Raw genomic sequence first — 19,192 nt, forward strand, 5'->3', positions numbered from 1 at the left:
AGACCCAGTTGCTGGATCAGTTTGATGGGTGGCATGTGAATAAGCATTTATTCATGAGCTTGCCTATCCAGCTAGGGATATTGGAAGTTTGCTTCGACACACTTATCCTAGCCTGATAAGAGTGTTGGGATTTTCCCACTGTTCTTTCTAGTTTGATTGTTTTTCTCTCCAAAGCACACAACACCGAAGGTAGTTCACCAAACTACATATCCTGACTCACAACCAACTGCTGTCTTCTTTTGAAGGCCAAAACCAGTTTCCCCTTGCTGAAGTGAATGACAAAAATTCCCACTTAATTCAACTTAGCCACGATTTGTGATCATTACAAATTAGCAAGAGTTAACAACTACTGGGATAAATTGTATTGCTTTATGGGGCATGTGACAATGGAGAGAGAAAAAGTACACAGTGCACATTTATATGGAAATATGAAAAGTATTGTGCTGAGCCATTGGCTTGCCCCTAACACTTTTGTATGTAATTTATGGAAAGTATTAGTCCTATTATTCAGATATATATCTCACACACATGCACACACAGAAAAAGGGAAGAAAAGTATCTTATTACATTTATACAGACAATAAAATGAAGAGTTTAATGAACCATACTAGGTTCCTCTTAAAACATTAATTTCTTTGTGTTGTCCTTAATTTCCATGATAATAAAATGCTCACAATGGCCACTGGATATTATTTTATGAGAAATAAATTAGATCCTTCCAGTTAAATACAAATCTTCTCTAGTGCTGTCATTGGGATATGATTATTGTACTTTTCCCACCCACAAATGCGTTCAATGGCACCCTTTGAAAGTATTTCCTGTTTGAGAAAAAATGTTGATTTTTCAGAATCCTTTCAGTTAACTACTGTTAAGCTGATACTAATGGAAATGGTTTTAAAAAAGAAATGAATAATGAATTCCTCCCCACCCCCACCCTCTCATATTTCTTCCACCACAAGTATAATTCTGGAGCACAATGAGATATGTCTATGCTCAGAACCTTTACATGTATGGTTACATAATGCAGGAAAATGAAACATCACAAAGTCACACACAGAGTCATAACTTCAATATGCCAAGTTAATGGAATGATAATGGAAAGTATTGACAAATGCACACACCAGCACTAGATCTTTAGTCAAACTGGTTGCAGGGCTTCACAACAGCCATGCAAGTAGGGGATTGATTCCTTGAATAGCTTTAACCTGGAACAAACTCAGTATTACATGTGGATGACTTTTTAAACAAGTTGTTGGTACCTAGAAATGCCATATTTACCACCAGCGGTGGGTAACCTTTTAATATATGGATATCAATGTGTATTGTTTTCAACAAACTCCAATGTAAGGTGCAATATAAATAGTTCAGTGCCAGATGTGTGTGTGTGTGTGTGTGTGTGTGTGTTCATGGATGTAATGTGTGGGCCTATAGTACATTGATATTATAAAGTATAATTCATACAATAGCTTGCTATATAGTTATTTAATAGTGAAAGTAAATTTTATTGAAATATTATGATTTTCTATGTGTTAAATTGAAAAGATATAAAATGTGATTTGACCTCTCTTTTTCTTTTTACTACTTGTTCAACTTTTATATTTGATTCTCAGCTTGAAAAACTCCCAATTCCCTACTCTCTTGGGAGCTAATTTCCTATTCAGGGCACTTTCTTCTGTTACTTTTTGAAGTCATCAGTAAGAAAATCCACTGCCTTTAATAGATGTGTTAAATGAAATATAATGTTGAAAATTAGTGGGATTTCTGCCCTGCCCTATTTTGACGACCAGAATGTCAGACATTTCTAGCAAATTTACGCATACTGGTAACCCAAATGAAGCAAGGAAAAATAACGTTGGGTTTAAACCTTGCTTTTATTTTTGCCTCATCGGCTTGTAACTTCTTTGTCTCAGGCTCTCATTCCCTGTGATTTTTCTTTCAGGATATATTGCATTATGAACATAATAGATTAAGTTTATCTGACATTCCTCCTTGAAAAGAATCCTGAGAATTGTAGTTTAGGCGGGACTGATGAGTATTAAAAATTCTTGGTTAAATATCTGAGCCACTTTGCTTTCCAGGGGAATAGACAATTGCTATCAAACCAGTTTAAGTCTGTAATGTACATACGTATACTTTCAATCATTTTTTGTTCAATAAACACTCTTCGAAACCACTTCTCGTCCATCCAAATATAGTTTCATTGTACCATTGTACAGTATACAATGGACCTTCACAATATGGATAAGATCCAGGATCTGCCTTTTATGAGAATAAAGGACCTTCTACGAGATGAATGTCTTCACTCATGAAAGGTTCTTTTACCCAGTTTTGGGGAAGCCCCTGACCCCTCCACCACAACTCATTCAGTTTCCTGACTCTTTGTGTAACATTTTCAGGAAGCTGGAGGGGTTGTCATGGGAAGACAAGGACAGGGAAGTCCACTTCTGCCAGTATAGTTGATTCAGCATAAATTCTGGATTCAACCTTAAAAAGATTAATGCATAATTTTCAGATTTGATAATCTGAAAATTCAGGTTTGTACTGACATCTGACACAGAGATTGTAGTTTAAGGCCAAGAATTCCAAATTCATTGTGACTTGGATCCAGGCTTGGATCCAGGCAGTGAGGCAGGTGGCTACTAGGAGGAGGGCTTTCTCCGCTGTGGCACCATGGCTGTGGAATGAGCTCCCCAGAGAGATCCGCCTGGCGCCTACACTGTGCTCCTTTCATCGCCAGCTGAAGACCTTTTTATTCTCAGTATTTTAACACTTAATTTTAACTTAAATTTAAAATTTACTGTTCTAACTCTGTATTTTAATCTTATATCAATTTTTGCTGCATGGTTTTATCCTGATGGTGCTTTTTATACTTTATTTTGTATTTGTGTTTTTAACCTGTTGGTTGTTTTATTATGATTTTAATTTTTGTGAACCGCCCAGAGAGCTTCGGCTATTGGGCGGTATAAAAATGTAATAAATAAATAGTAAATAATAAATAAATAAAATTTGAACAAGTTCAGCTGAAATTGGTGTGCATTTTTATTTTTATTTATTTATTTATTTCATCCGGCCTTTTGCCCAATGCTGGGCCTCAAGGCGGCATCACAAAATTTAAAACATATGTATTAAAAACCTATGAATAGAGATATTCAAAAGTTAAAAGTATATTAAACATATTCCAATATTAAAACATTTAAACATTTAAAATGACAATTTTAAAAAGAACACTAGAACATAAGTGCTAGTGTAAGGTGTACACAAACTTGTCTTAGCTTTACTAACCCAGGGATGTAGTGTGGGATAGTGTATTATATGTGTGCATGTATCCATAGGGATGTGCATTTCTGTATATGTGTGTGAATGTGTACATGCATATAAACCCAATAATTGTAGAGCAATAGTTTGTAGAAAACAAATGTGCATTGACAAGAGGAGCATTGCTGGCTACTGCAAAGCAGATGTTACTTTAAAACCTGCCTTAACAAGTCCCATTCCTGCAGCAAAAAATGTTTGTGGCTAGAGCTGGGTGCACCGTCAGACATGGGAAAGAAAGACAAAGTGACGGCAGGAAACAATGAAAGCAAGATGCTTCTCAGCTGTCTTACTAAAGGGGTGAAGAATGTGTTGGCATGTCTGCAGACAAGGAAGCCCCAGCCTTTGCACTCCCATTGGCCTCTCATTGCTAATCTTTCATGTCTGTGTCTTCATGACAGGTCACAACATACAGGAGCTACTGTATATAGCTCTGGGGAACGATTTTCTAAGTCAGCAATGTTTTTATAAAGAGAGTCTGGGCAACTGAACAGGAGACCTTTGAGTGAGGAATTTTGATGGGCTTTCCCCCTCCCATTAGCCTAGTCAACGGATGGTGCTTATAGATGACATTCCACCTAAAATTTATATGACCCTGTTTCCTTAGTTTTAAAATGGATACTCTGAATTGATGGCCGCCTCCTTCACAAAAGTTTAATGGCATCTACCCGTGTTAGGGAGTTGTTGGTTTAGAAAACTCTTACCATATTGCGTTCAGATTCCTTGGACATCATAGAAGGTGCCCACATTTATTTGGTGAAGCTACTGATGGAGAGAAGGAAAGTGCCCAAAATCCTTCTTCCTTTTAGTGATGGTTGAAGCTTCCCAGCTCAATCATAATTGGGTCACCAATTACAAACACTAATTTGGTAAGAGGTGATGCAATTCAGGTAGACAAAAGATTGCTCTTTGGGGATTGGCTCACTTTTTTTTGAACGTGCATTCTTGTTTTGCTGCTTAACAGTAAGCAGGAGGAGAAGGGGAATGTGGAAACAGCAGCTCTGCTGCTGATGGGCTGTAGTGGAAGCATTGACAGCAGTGTCATTCACCAGATGGATGGCAGATACTACCTGAGAAGAGACACTTGTTGCTGCAGCAATTTCCATCCAGTGCTCCTTGTGTACAAGTGGAGTCCGATGCTGGTAAATATTAGTAATGATTCTCAATATATGGAAATCATGGGGTGTGGTTGACTGGAAGACAGGGCTTGAGAAAACTATAATTATTTTGGTTCATTTGTTAATTAGGCCAACACACATACACACACACCAAGCAATTTGAGGTTTTTGGTGTTTCAACAGCTGGACTGGTTGATTTGCTTTTATAACCACATTTATGTGATGCATATACTACATCCATGAGGAGATCATGCAGGTGCAAAAAAGGAATATGAACCTATTATGTTTAGGCTAAATTACAAGCAAAAAACTATATTCAGGGACAATGCAACTTGCTTCAGGATACATTAGCATATTGTGAGGTAGGTTGTGGAGAAGTTATTTTTGAACTTTAATGCTATCATACCTTTTTCCCTTTAGCATAGATTTCAAGTTAAACAGCTGATATTGGAAAATGATATTAGGATAATGTGAAAAAGGAACAAGGGGTCTTGTATCAACTTCATGACTAGCATATTTATTGTGGCATGATCTAACATAGGACAGAGCCTACATTTGGCAAAATGCATCTTCCTTGCCCATGTGGAAGATTGGTCTGTGTTTTGGTCTGTGTTTTGCTCAGAGCAGAAAAGTTATTAATTTCCCCTGAATTTTTGCAAGCCGTTGAGCATAAAGGTGAAACCAAAGTGTTGGAATCAAGAGTGCTTTCGGAAACACATGGATGAAGTACCCTGTATTGGTATCACACTGATTATCTGAATGCCAGCATGGAAACAAAAAACAAAATGAAAACTCTATTAGATTCCCCTGGCATACCTTCTTGTACTTTGCTAACACCTCCTGTCTCTTTTGATCCATCACACCCATGAATCACATTCAAACACCATATGTTGCAGAGCTTAGTTGCTTACAACCATCACTTATATTCAGTTCATTTTGTTTGACCTGTATTCTTGTAAACAATGAACCAGCAATGGCATAGTCTCTACTTGCCCATATTAAATGCTGATTATTCAAAAGTTCATTATTTTAAGCCCGTAGTCAGCTTCAATGAGAGCCTGCCCTTCCTTCCTGTTAACTGCATTTTTTGTCCAGCTGATAGGCCAGGGGAGGGTGGCACTGTGACTTCCAACCCAAGTCCATTTGCTCAGTCCCACAATTCCTGTTTCTTCCTGCAACTCCGTGCAGTTACTTTCCAGAATTAGGCTCCATTTCCATAGTGGAAGGAAGATGGGGGTGGAGGAAGCGGCAAATGTGGGCTGTTGGAATAGACCATTCCTTTAGGCTACAGATGACTTTTCCAGTGTCCAGTTTCAATGTCAAATTGCGACTTTTCACACAATATGAACAGAACTTTAGGAAATTTGCTGCGGCCTGCCCATGCCCACACTCCAGTTCCCAAGAGTCATTACGAGAACATGCATGTGCCAAAACATTATGGGTCATTGTAGAACTCCTGAAAAAAAGCTTTGTTATTGCATCATTCATAGTGGAAGCTTGTAATTAGTGGCCCAAATAAAATTTGAACAGAAGTTTCACACCTGTCTAGTATCATCACCACTACACACACAACTGATGTGAAGCTGTATACATTCCCATTAGATAAAAAGGCATTTGGGAATGCCATCCTTTTTCTGCAGAAATACCTCAATAGCCAAATTGACTGGTGATAATCACCATAAATAAACATAAATTCATCATAAATAAGGGCTGCAGAACCAGGCTCTAATTTAGCTTATTCAACTTTGTGCTGTATTAAACCATATCAATATATTTGAAGAGAATAATATTAGAAAAGGATGCCCAGCCAAACTTTGAAGCACTGCATTACAAAAACAACTGACTTCAGAATATGAGTCTGTAAATCAGATTTAATCACTTCAGTTGTGCTTTAATATAAAATGTCTGCTGATGCTTAAGTAATTTTGAACAATTAATAAACCTTTGCTAAATGTTTTGTTAACGCAACTGTAGCGTTTGAAAAATTAAATTCAAGATAATAATGTATTCAATTTCCAGGTCATAATGTATGCTGCATGTAATCTTTATTGGCCGTTCAGTGACAGAGCATTAGAATATGTCACTTTCTTTTGGTTGCTAATAAAATTACTCACAAAACTACAAAACTGAAATGAAGGAGAGGAATAATAAACAGGCCAAGCAACATTCTTCACAGGGAAGCCCTTTTAAAGAAGATCATATTTAAGTCAAAAGCACTAACAGCACAAACCTATACATATATGCTCAGAATTATGTCCCACTGAGTTTAGTAGGATTTACTTCCAGGTAAATGGATACAGAATTACAATCAAAGGCTGTGATCCCATACCTACTTACCTGGGACTAAGTCCCATTGAACTCAGCAGGACTTACTTCAGAGTAGACATGCATGGTATTGTGCTTTACATTTCTTTATGTGAATTTCCATCAGTCACAGTAGTTAGCTGTAACTGTTGTCTAGAAAAATGGTGTCTGCCTGTCTTAGTGCTGCATTGAAGCATATGCTAAAATTCCTAATATAATTTATATTTGTTCTGGACTGAACAATATTGTATTATATTAGATGCTTTTCTCAAATCCCATTTAAGATATTATATATATTCAAGACAAAGGAATTAAAATATGTTTTGGGATTGCTAGGAAAGCCTTTGTTCCATGGAAAGTGTGTGCGTTTAGGTAGGTAGTTAGGTAGGAGAGGAGTTGCTTAACAAAATGATGAAGAAAGTAAGGCAATATTTAGCAGGAAAAACCATTAGCTAATTTTTTTTTAAACTAAAACTTTACTTCAGGTCTTCACAGATTCAGAAACCTTTCCACACGTAAGATTATAGCTCCCCACCCCCTCTGTTTGATGTCTTGTCTCTGTCACATATAACCATGCAGCTATATTGACAGGACATTCTCAACCATCTTATTCTAATATTTTTTTATTTTTATTACTTTAATATATACTCCCAGTTTTTCTACCCTCAAGCTTCTAAGATTTTATTTGATTCTGTATCTCATCTTTGAAAGATACAAAAATAAAAATGAGGTCAAGACTTTTTTTTAAAAAAAGGGAAAGGATGCTATACAACCTCTTCCAGATGCAGGTTCCTGAGGTCTTCTTGGGGGAAAGGATCTTGAGGAGGCAGAAGCTTCATGACATCTTTTGGCAACCATGTCCTCTCCTATAACTGTGAACTCAGGAATATTCTGAGTTCAAGGGATCAGAGTTTTGGACCATAAGACCAGCCCTGATGTGTGGCGCTGCCATTGATGGTCCAAATACATGAGACCATTGGTAGATAAAGTTCACAATGAATACAAATCTATATTTTATTGTATTTTAATCAATAAGTCATTTTTTGTTACTGTCAATGATCAGTATGTATTTTACTCATTTACTCATTAAATATCTAGTTAGAAGAAAGAGATAGTTGAGCTACGATGTGTCTGAATGGGAAGGCTCTCTCAGGAGTTTTAACACATCCTTTGGGATATTTGGGGCGAGAGCTTGATGGTCAGACAACCTTCCCTTCCCTTTTCAAAATTTGGTGTAAACCTGTCCCTGTTACACATCTAATTTTGTTCTTCAGACTCTCCTTTTGAAATCACTTTCTGCAATTCAGTGTTTTATATACTCCTAACAAGAGATGTAAGTCCTACTGTCCATTTTCAGTACAATCATCTAATCCTCTTCTGGAAAAGTAGTCTTAGCTACTTCTTAGTTTGCATGATGACTAGCAGAACAACAATTCTGCATCAGGAGCTTGCATTAGCAATAGAGTATACAAATATGGTATAGTACAGCATAATTGGGCATCTGCCTGATGTTTTCTAAGGGCAGCAGAATGATGTTTAAATGATTAAGATTTTCAAAAGTAGTTTAAAAGCCTGGAACAGACAATAAATGCCTTTCCATAGGAGAATTTTTAATTGATAATCAAGGTAACTTCAGGAGACGTGGTATACCACTTCCATTAGGATAGCAAAATAAGTACAGTAAGTACAACATGCTACAGCCCTTCATTATTTTTCTAATAGAAATCTTTCCAATCTTACCCTTTCAATTGACTTGGAACATATGTCTTCATTTATTTATTAGTTTATTACATTTTTATACACTTCAATCTATGCTATGTTTTTATCCAAAACCAAACTCAAAATCAAAGAATTTTAAGCTGGCAGAGGATAATTCATAATACAATAAATTACTAATAAAGAATTAAGTCTTCCAAAGAAGAATACATAGATATACCTAGTCCTATTTCCCTGCATATTAAGACATCTGCTTTCATTTCAGAATCTGTTCTAAAACAGCAGAGGTTACCAAAAAGCTCCTGAAAAATGCTAGGAAAACAAAATGCACCCGCTGTAAATGAAATATGATAGCTGTTCTCTTGTAACATATATCTTCATATTAAAAAGAGATGTAGTGATGTTGCATTATTCATGGCACTTCCATCTTGCACTCTTAAATTATGAGGAGAAATGGCTGAACAAAGACCTGTCATTTTAGTATAAACAGTTCCACAATCGCACACCTTCTCAGTCAATAATAAAGCTTGACAAACAACTTGTGTGTGTGTGTGTGTGTGTGTATCTATGTTTATATATTCTCAAAGTATCTTTTGTATTTTGGCAAGTGCATAAAATACCAGAGAAAGGCTGTCACCAAACAACATACAAAGCCAGAACTTTCTTTAACAATGATAGGCCTTAGCTAGACCTAAGGATGATCCCAGGCAAATGGAGAGGTCGTCCCTGCCTGCTCCGGGTATCCCCTGTGTGTCATTTTGATGTACAGGGATGATCCCAGGACAATTTCGGGATATAGGCCTGGTCTAGCCATGACCTTCGTATTCAATAATAAAAAATAATTATATAAGAGTAGGAACAATAATTGTTACTATTAACTTAACATTTTTCTTTTACATTAAAGTGAAATATTATTTTATTATTTTTTATTATTTATTACATTTGTATACCGCCCCATACCTGAGGCTCTCTGAGCAGTTCACACAGGATAAAAACACTTAAAAACAATATACAAAAATTTTAAATCACAAAAACATCCAATTTAAAACCACAAAAACATACAAAAACAAACCCAGGCTAATTACATATTGCTAAATGCCTGGGAAAAGAGAAAAGTCTTGACCTGGGATGAAAAGATAACCATGTCGGCGCCAGGCAGGCCTCATCAGGGACATTGTTCCACAATTTGGGGGCTACCACAGAAAAGGCCCTCTCTCTTGTTGCCATCCTCCGAGCTTTCCTCGGAGTAGGCACCTGGAGGAGAACCTTGGATGTTGAGCGCAGTGTATGGGTAGGTTCATGTTGGGAGAGGTGTTCCATCAGCTATTGTGGTCCCAAGCCGTGTAAGGCTTTATAGGTTAAAACCAGCACCTTGAATTGGGCTCGGAAACGTACAGGCAGCCAATGCAAGTAGGCCAGAGTAGGTCGTATATGTTTGAACCTTCTGGTCCCTGTTATCTGGCCGCTGCATTTTGCACAAGCTGCAGCTTCCAAACCATCTTCAAAGGCAGCCCCAAATAGAGTGTGCTGCAGTAATCTAACTTGGAGGTTACCAGGACATAGACAACTGAAGCCAGGTTATCCCTGTCCAGATAGGGGTGTAGCTGGGCCACCAACTGAAGCTGGTAGAGAGCACTTCATGCCACCAAGGCCACCTGAGCCTCAAGGGACAGAGATGGTTCTAGGAGAACCCCCAAGCTACAAACCTGCTCCTTCAGGGGGAGTGCAACACCATCCAGAACAGGTTGAACACCCTCCATCCAGTCAGCAGAACCACCCAGTAACAGCATCTAAGTCTTGTTTGGATTGAGCTTCAGTTTATTAGCCCTCATCCAGTCCATTGTCACAGTTCAGCACATCCACAACTGATGAAAATGAAAAGGAGAAGTAGAGCTGTGTGTCATCAGCATACTGATGACAATGCACTCCAAAACTCCAAGTGACTGCGCCCAATGGTTTCATGTACACGTTAAACAGCATGGGGGACAAGACTGACCCCTGCGGAACCCCATACTGGGGAATCCACGGAGCCGAGCAATGTCTCCCAAGCACCACCTTCTGGAGCCGACCCGTCAAGAAGGGGCGGAACCACTGCAAAGCAGTACCTCCGACTCCCAACTGGGACACTTCATATGACATGAAATGTTTCAGTTGTTAGACCATCACAAGATAGGGCCAGTCACAAACACTTAGTAAACTCTTACTCATTTTACATTAAGCATTAATATGCTCCTAATGGAGAGAGAGAGAGAGAGAGAGAGAACCTACAATCTTCTGACCACCCCCCCACTTTTACTATAAAGCAGGCATGGAACTCCAAATGTATCAGCGCAGTAACTTTGGAGAGCTTCTTAATCCTTTATCCATGCTATTTTCCAATCTAAAGATTACTCCCCCCGCCCCTAAAGCTGCTATTTACCTTTCAGTAAATGTAAACAGTAAGTGTAAAATGTTGTCTCTGTGTCACTTAACACTTTCTGAAACTCAAAAATCAATTTACTGATCAGTTTTCTTTTTTACAGGAATATATGGACTCAAATAAATACATTGACCATTTGTTGATTCTACTGGAAGAGCAACGTTGGAATGTCTGGAGGTAAGTGTCACTGGTACATATAGACAGGACGATCTTACTTACTCAGATGAAAGTTTCACCGAGCTGAAGGCTTATGAATAAATATGACTTCCCCTTGCCTTTGTTCTGAAATTCAAATATAATAGCAAGTATTGAAATACTAGCTGGGTACGTCATTTGATATGAGGTGTTGGATGATACACAAAAATACTATGTTAGATTGTGAGGATGCGGATCAGCTTGTGCTCTTGAGCCATGTGGGTATGATGGTTGTGATTTTTAATTGCACTGTCTTCTTGTTCTGTGGTACCTGCTGCATAGTCTGCTTTGCTCAAACTAACAGTTTTTGACTTGTTATCACCTGGAATACATGGTGGTATTACCAAAACTTTTGCAAGTTAATTCACCAGTGGAATTTGACTTTGGTTCAGAAGCCACGCATCATTCAGGTAGCTTCACAAACAATAATTGCATACTTTAAGAAAATTGATTTCTTAAAGTATATCTAGTATATATTTGTTTAGATGTTGTTTTCCAAGAAGAAATAGCCAGTTTTCTTGTATTTTTTGCAGAGACCAGACATTTAATTTTAGATGCCTTATGTATGTAGTTAGGCATGTATATTGTATCAGAGGAAATTTGATTAAACTGCTTCATGCAATGTTATGTGAAGTTATTACACATATTCCATCTTTCTTACGTCTACCATTTTGCTTTCTCTGTTACCCAGCTGTCATTCACAAGGCAAAGATGGCAAATTCATTCATAGCATAGCACTGGAGTAGAATGTGAAAAAGTATAAGTGAATAATATAGAATAGTGGCCAAAAAGTTAACTCCCTCTCACCCCCAGTATTACAATAAAAAACTGAATGTGCTACTTGATATATGTAAACACTAAGTGTCAAACTAGTTTATACACATTACCGCTTTAAATTCCTTTTTTGTAAGTTACACTGAAAAGAAGAGGAATGTTTTCTGAAGTTCTGCAACTGCTGTGCTTTTGCAGCAAAAAGCTATTTGTATCCAGAAATAGTATCCAATTTCCCCCCTACTATGAGTTTCTAATTTGCAGGTGGTTATTAACTTTAGATACTCATTGTAAGAGGTCAGTCTTACAATGCAATCCTCTATATGTCTATTCTGAAGTCCGATTGTGTTCAATGAGGCTTACTGTCAGGTATGCGACATACACTTGTGGCCTTCATCTTCTTATAATTACTATTCCAATACACCTTAGTTCTGATTTCAATGACAGGATTGAATTATGAAAAATTATGAAAAAAATGCATGGATTTGATACAGTTTATATTTCTGTCTTGGGGATGTGTGTCTGAATTAAAGCTATGGCCCATATGTGGTGGACTTAACAAGACTTACAACAACAACAACAAAAAAAAACCACCCTCTAATGTATGGGGGTAACTGCCAGGTCCTGATAACATTCAGCCCACAGGGAGCTCCAGAGGAAGCCACTTTAGAGCTGAGTGCAAGACCAGGTGACTCACAGGCACAGAGGCTATATATCCATCCACAGGCTGAAAATTGGAATTAAGGAACAAAGATGGTTAGAAAAATGTCCTTCAATACCCTGAACAGATCCCAAGGAGCAGATGACTTGTTCCGATGACTGTTTATTCGTGGCTATCCTCCTCAGGCTCCTCCCTCTTTCTGAAGAATGGAGAACCTTAAAGGAGCAGCTACTTATCCTTGACCTTTTCCATTACCTTATTGACTGCAGTGCCTGCAGCAGTGAGCAGGGTTGGTGGAACATGAGGCCCATTGGGATGAGAATCTGGCTGCTCTATAGTGCGCAGCTCAGGGACTGCCACTCATTAGGGGGCTTTAGTTTGGGGGTTTCTGACTGCTTGCCTTGGCATCAGTGTCAGAGCTCTGATCCAGAACCTCTGTGGTTTGTACTACTGGCCCCCCTGACTCAGCAAGTGCCTTTCCCTGAGTCTTGGTCATGACAGAAAACCATAATAAAAAAGAAAGTATCATAGGAGAAGAACTGGGCACAATTTGCATATGAACAAAGATAACATGACCATGTTGTTTGATTTACAGTTCAGTTAATGAATATACATTAATGGATGAGTAAAGAAAACAGAAATAGTTGTAGGCAAATACACTTTACTAACTTTTGCTGAATGTACATGCTTTTCAGTTTCCTTATTTTTAAATTCTCTTGATCAGAAATAGGGAATAAAAATAAAGAGATTGCTTTGAATATTTTTAAAATATGCATAGTTTTTAAATATACAGAAAGAAACACAGCATAGAACAAGTATTATTGCTATCTTGAATATACTTTATTTATTAATTACATTTTTATACTGCCCATCAGCTGAAGCTCTCTGGGCAGTGCACAATTAAAAACCATAAAATATAACAAGTATAGATAAATTTAAAACATTAAAAGTTAAAAAGGCAATATAAAAACCAGTTAAGTTAAAATCCAGGGAAAGCCAGTGTGGAAAGGTATGTTTTTAGGAGGCATTTAAAAGATGTTATGGTAAGATGTTGTTCATAATATTAGTAAGGGGAGTCTATTTGCATACCCCAAGTATTTCAGTTTGTTGATTTTCATTCTTAAATATATTTTAATTCATAATTTCAGCCAACTTCTAAAACTTTTATATATTTGATATTAATATTTACACCACAGTTTATCATTCCATTTGAACACATAATGTTCATTTTTTACCATTTCTTCTAAATACTCCAACAAAATATTGTGAATATCTCTCTTTCTATCTTTTACAAATCCTTTTGGCTTTATTACAGGTTTTTTTAAAAAAAGAAAAAGAAAGAAAGAAAGAAAGAGGGAAGTCTCTCATATGTGGAAGTCCATGGGAATAGCTGATGTTATCCAAGGGCAACACGAGATTGTCTATAGTCAGACAGATGTCCTAATAAATCAGCATGGACCACTTCTCAGACTTCATTATGCCCTTGATTTGTGGCTGCCACAATTTTAACGTATTGGGTCATTGGGTATTGAACCTGACATTGAACGATAGCCCCCAGTTTACTCTAGGCTAGCTAATAAAACAGACAGACACAAATTCTGAACATTTAGCTCCTTCAGCATTACTCACAGCCTGCGCTGATTTATAGCAACCAGGCCGAGACAGAGGAGACTGAAAGCGATGTCATGGTGCTCACACAGAATGTCTATGTTACCACATGTAGAACAGTATACTATAAGAGACTTAACTGGATGTGAGAGAAGAATTTCCCTTTTTTTTTTTTACAGAGCTTGGTAGATTTTGTTTTCTTTATGTGGCATAGCCATCTGTTCTGGAACATGAACATTCATTTACTACAATCTTATTCCCTGGAGGACTGGTTATGGTTAGCTCATGTTTCATAACATTTTGCAAAAATAGATCACAAACCTATATCCAGACTCTTTTTTTTACTTTTTGTATTGTGCAAAAAACTCAACAATCTGTATAAATCCAACTGGCTTCAGCTCTCTCTTTATTTCCTCCTATTTATTTTTTTTAGGTGAAATCAGAATAGTGTTAAAATTGGAAGTTGTAGGCCTCAGGTCAGGATAAGTTTCAGACAAGATCTATTTTCATTTCATTAATTTTCTTCGTTCCTTCCTTTTTAATATTTCATGCTTTGAATATTTTGATACACTTTCAGCTGACTTGGAAAACGTTGTCAATTATGCAAATAGTCCCCAATTCAATTCTAGTCTAGTTTATGATATGTAATTTGAATTATAGGAATAGGCATGGGTTGCTTCTCTCTCTCTCTCTCTCTCTCTCTCTCTCTCTCTCTCTCTCTCTCTCTCTCTCTCTGAGTCAATAATGATATCCAGAGAGAAAGGATTATTAGCTTTGTGCCTGATTGCATAATTTTATTGTAACTTATGCACTATACTATGGATAGCTCTTATACTGGGCAAAGGTAGGGAAGGGAGAAAACAAGATTTTAGATATTTGTACAGCATTTCAGTGATTGCTTTCATATGCAGTAAGTATGCCCCAACCTCAGTATCCATTTTCTGGTGCAGAAAGATTTGAGCTTTATTGGAATGGGACTCTATCCCAGTTCAATTTAGTAGAGGCTGGTGGCTCCAATTTCAGTGGGTTTGTGATTCCAGTCTGCATTTCAATCAGAACCACCCAGAATTCTGAGAGCTATTTAATGTGTTGAACCTATCCCCCAAATGGACTCAGCATCTTGAAAAGCTGCTTGGGTAGAGTTCTGGTGGTTTTGTTTTTTTTAAATCAAGTTTTTATTGTTTCATAAACATACATGACATGAAAAAAAAGTATTGCATAAAGACATTACATCTAAGGAAAATGAACACACAAAGAAAAAGGAACAAACGGAAAAAAGAAAAGAAGACAATAAAAAATAATAGTAAAAAGAAAAGAAAAGAAAAAGGGAAATACATAAACCAACGTTAAGGTATGTTTTGGGCTCTCTAAACATCAGAGATGTGAATTAAATTCTCTCCTTGTTTAATACATTTAACACAATAATAAAATTAATTTCTTTCTAAGTTTACTATATCTCATACATTGAATCCACAGACAAATACATCATTTTTCTCTGTTTCTTGCAAAAATTCTATCAGAGGTTTCCATTCAGATGTCTCTTATTATCGCTGTCAGTTTTGCCATTTCTGCTAACTCTAATATCTTCAGTATGTATTCTTCTATTGTTGGTGTTATTTCATTTTTCCACTTCTGTGCATACAATAATCTCGCTGCCATTGTTATATACAAGAACAAAGTTCCCTCTTCTCTTTCAGTTCATTGTCCACTAACCCTAGTAGAAAGGCTTCTGATTGGTTCTGAAAGGCTTCTGGCTGGTTCTGACTAAAACCCAGAATGAAATCACAGGCCCACAGCCTCCACCGGTTCAATTTACTGAAAATAAATAAATAAATAAATACAAGGTAGCATGGGAGAAGCTATATGTTTATAATAAACCCAGTGCTTGATTCAAGCTAGGATTGCAGAGGATCCTGACTACAGGCTAGACGACACTCTGGAAAGAAGAAGCTGGGAATATTTTAGTTGCATGTTTGTATGAATCTGGAAACAGTAAAACTGTCCACTTTTGACTGCTCAAACCTTGCTCTCTCTATTTCTGAGGTAATACCAGTGCAGAAAGATACAGTGAACTCTCATGTTGGGTCCTACAGGCAGTGGGATTAATACTACCCCCATTTTCATTCCTGTCTGCCACAAAGGAGAACTAAGTGTGAGTTTCGGTCTCAGTCTGCATGTTCAAATCTTGGAAAAGGCACAGATAGATATAGGTCTTATTCTTAATGATAGCAGGTGCATTGGTAAGCCTGTATCACTTCATACTCCACGTTGCTGCACTTGATGCCTAGCTTGCTGTGTCCCTAGACATAGCAAGCTAGGCATCATAGAGAAAGGTGTCAGCATAGCCCTCAGCCTGACATGTCCAGTTTTCTAGGATGTGTTGTATGGAGAAGCATTGGAATTACATAAGCCTCCTCATGCAGTCTGAAGTGATACAGTCCATGAACAGTCTTCTTCTTCTTCTTCTTCTTCTTCTTCTTCTTCTTCTTCTTCTTCCTCTTCCTCTTCCTCTTCTTCTTCTTCTTCTTATTATTATTATTATTTGGTGAGAGCATGAAACGGGCTGCAGGAAATTTAGATGACATCTCGAAGTTACTGCTTATAGTGCTTCTATCTTGAAATGGTCACGTTGTGACCACAAGCTGAAGGCAGGGGTGGAACCAAGGATAATCTTTGCAAAATATTATTGGTATGAAAACGGTTTAATGAAGATGCCTACGCGTTTTGGACAAAAAACGTCCTTCCTCAGGGCTTATTCAACAAGGTTTTAAGCCCTGAGGAAGGATGTTTTTTGTCTGAAACACATAGGCACCTTTATTAAACCGTTTTTATACCAATAATATTTTTGCAAAGATTATCCTTGGTTCCGCCCCTGCCTTCGGCTTGTATTTTCACTCCCTCACGGGGTTTCCCTTCTCTTCCTGCACATTGTGACCACCCCTGGAAATGAAGAGGCAACACACAAGGACTGAGTAAACTTGAGCCACAACTTCATTGAACTGACAACAAACTAAGATCTGCAACTGTAACAGTAATGTGGTATTAATATGATAAACTATTAAAAGCATGCCTGATTTGGCCCTAGGGCGGAGACAGCTGAGCAGTCATCCCCACCCCTTAGCCACTTATTTTAGGGATGCCCTTCTGTGCCACCCCCATTCCCAAGTCTGTAGGAGCATGACCCATTCTGGCTCCAAAGAGAGATCCTTTCCCCTGAGATCCTAAGACCCTAGGAGGCAGGTCCTGGGATCACCCCTTTTGTATTAAAGACACAAGTGGATGCTCACCTGTAATTCCCTTACCTGCACCGCCAGCCTTGCTCTGACCAAACAACCCATTTAAAGCATAATTACATCTAAATGTAATCAGCCAATTGCCCCCATGGTGATTAGTACGGAATAGACAAAAAACAAACAGTCCATAGCTAATATGGCCTTTTGGCAAAAATAAAAATAAAAATCCAACTCCGCCCATATGTGACCAGCATTGCCTGCACTAATTCCTACTCCAGGGTGGGTGCTGCTGACCAAATCACTGAGCAGAAGTTGAGGTGGGGCTGAGTTACATAGCCCTCATGCCTTGTCTCTTTCATGTCAACGTGGTAAAGCAACGTGCAGAGAGGCATCAGTCACGTGGGTCACCCTACTCCTGGAATCAGTCGCAAAGTCTGCGTCCCCCAGAGCACTTGCACTGCAGGGGAGAATTGGACATGAGCATCAGTTCATTTAGAATAAACCTGGTATCCTGCAGCTATTACAAAAAAGAGAGAAAGAAAAGAAAAGAAAAAGATAGAAAATCTTTCTGACATTGTTCAAAGATTCACACATCTACTTAATTTAGGCTGTTTCCTATTACAATTCCTGTGTTTTGGGGGAGATTTGTATGAAGTAATGCACAATTCAAAATTTATTCCATGTTTAGTGGGAACTTTGTGTGAATAAGAATAAGAATAATAAAAAAGCCAGTGAGTAGTTCATTGTTTTGTATCTGCTTTAATGAAAAACTTGTGTTATTCTTTTCAAGCGCAGCACCATTTTCTGTCATAAGCCTGATCCTGCTTCTAACTTCATCCAATGTTTTGTGACTGATTTCAGTTACCATTTGGATTCATTTATCCAAAATAGCTGAGGGGAAAAACATCTAGGAAGAGATTGGGATAATGTCTGGTTGCTGAACAAAAAAATGGTTTCTATGGAAACAATGTAGGAACTGATGGGTGCTGCTGAAACTACCATTACTAGCAGGAAACATGGCCTGTTTCCTGCTAGTAATGGTAGCAGGAGGAGAAATAGGTACCAAAAAGGACTAATCTGTGCATAGAAGAATGAACTCCAAGGCTTAGTGATGGCAAAGTATGCAAGAAACTAAAGAAGTAATAAGCAAGATTAAGTTTCTTCTGAAAGTCAATAGCATAGCAGGGAGCCTGGTGTAGCACTTCAGGTTAAAACATTTGTTTTGTGATTAGATAAAAACAAGTGCCCACCTATCTGCAATTATGAGAGCATCATTGGAGAGGAGTAGCAGGCACATGGTGAATCTGCACAATTAGGAGTTTTGTAAAATTCAGGTATAGGTTCCAGGGTTCCCATAGTGAACCATTTCCAGAACCTCAGGATGTTCTAGACTTTAGAATACAATACAAAAATTGAATATGTAGGATAATATGCACTATAGTCACACGAATGCCTGAAATAGAGAAAGAGAACTAAGCAAGGTGTTCTAAACCATGGAATTAATAGAACACCATTTCTGAAATAAAATGAGATTTGTATCTGTTGAAAATATTAGGACATCTCTATTCTCTGGAGTTTACTGTTTGCAAACTAAGGATTGTCAAGCATTAAACAGGTTGCTTTTTTCTGTCATCATAAACTTCCACTGGGAGAGCTTAATTGGTCACAGGCAAAATTACTTTGTAAGGATTCTTCATGGTAGAAAGAGATTAAAATAACTGTGATTAGTTTTAAACTGCTTTCCTAGAAAAAGAGGTAATCTCCTGAGACTATGAGACATAGCAAACAAATAGAGAAGCCAACATGTCCTATGGGGGGAATATTGCTATACCAATATAATGGTAAGTGCATCTCT

At 37.7% G+C, this 19,192-nt stretch overlaps 1 protein-coding gene across 2 annotated transcripts in view; it reads left to right on the forward strand.

Annotated features, from left to right (window-relative positions):
- Positions 1 to 19,192, forward strand: part of NCKAP5 (NCK associated protein 5) — a 640,533-nt gene that overhangs the window by 199,451 nt on the left and 421,890 nt on the right. For both annotated transcript variants that reach the window (XM_063116607.1, XM_063116609.1), the window contains exon 3: positions 10,973 to 11,046. In XM_063116607.1, coding sequence (XP_062972677.1) covers positions 10,973 to 11,046 — 74 coding nt within the window. The remainder of the gene's footprint in view (positions 1 to 10,972; positions 11,047 to 19,192) is intronic.

The sequence above is a fragment of the Elgaria multicarinata genome, chromosome 2, assembly GCF_023053635.1.
Source record: "Elgaria multicarinata webbii isolate HBS135686 ecotype San Diego chromosome 2, rElgMul1.1.pri, whole genome shotgun sequence".
Classification (NCBI taxonomy): domain Eukaryota; kingdom Metazoa; phylum Chordata; class Lepidosauria; order Squamata; family Anguidae; genus Elgaria; species Elgaria multicarinata.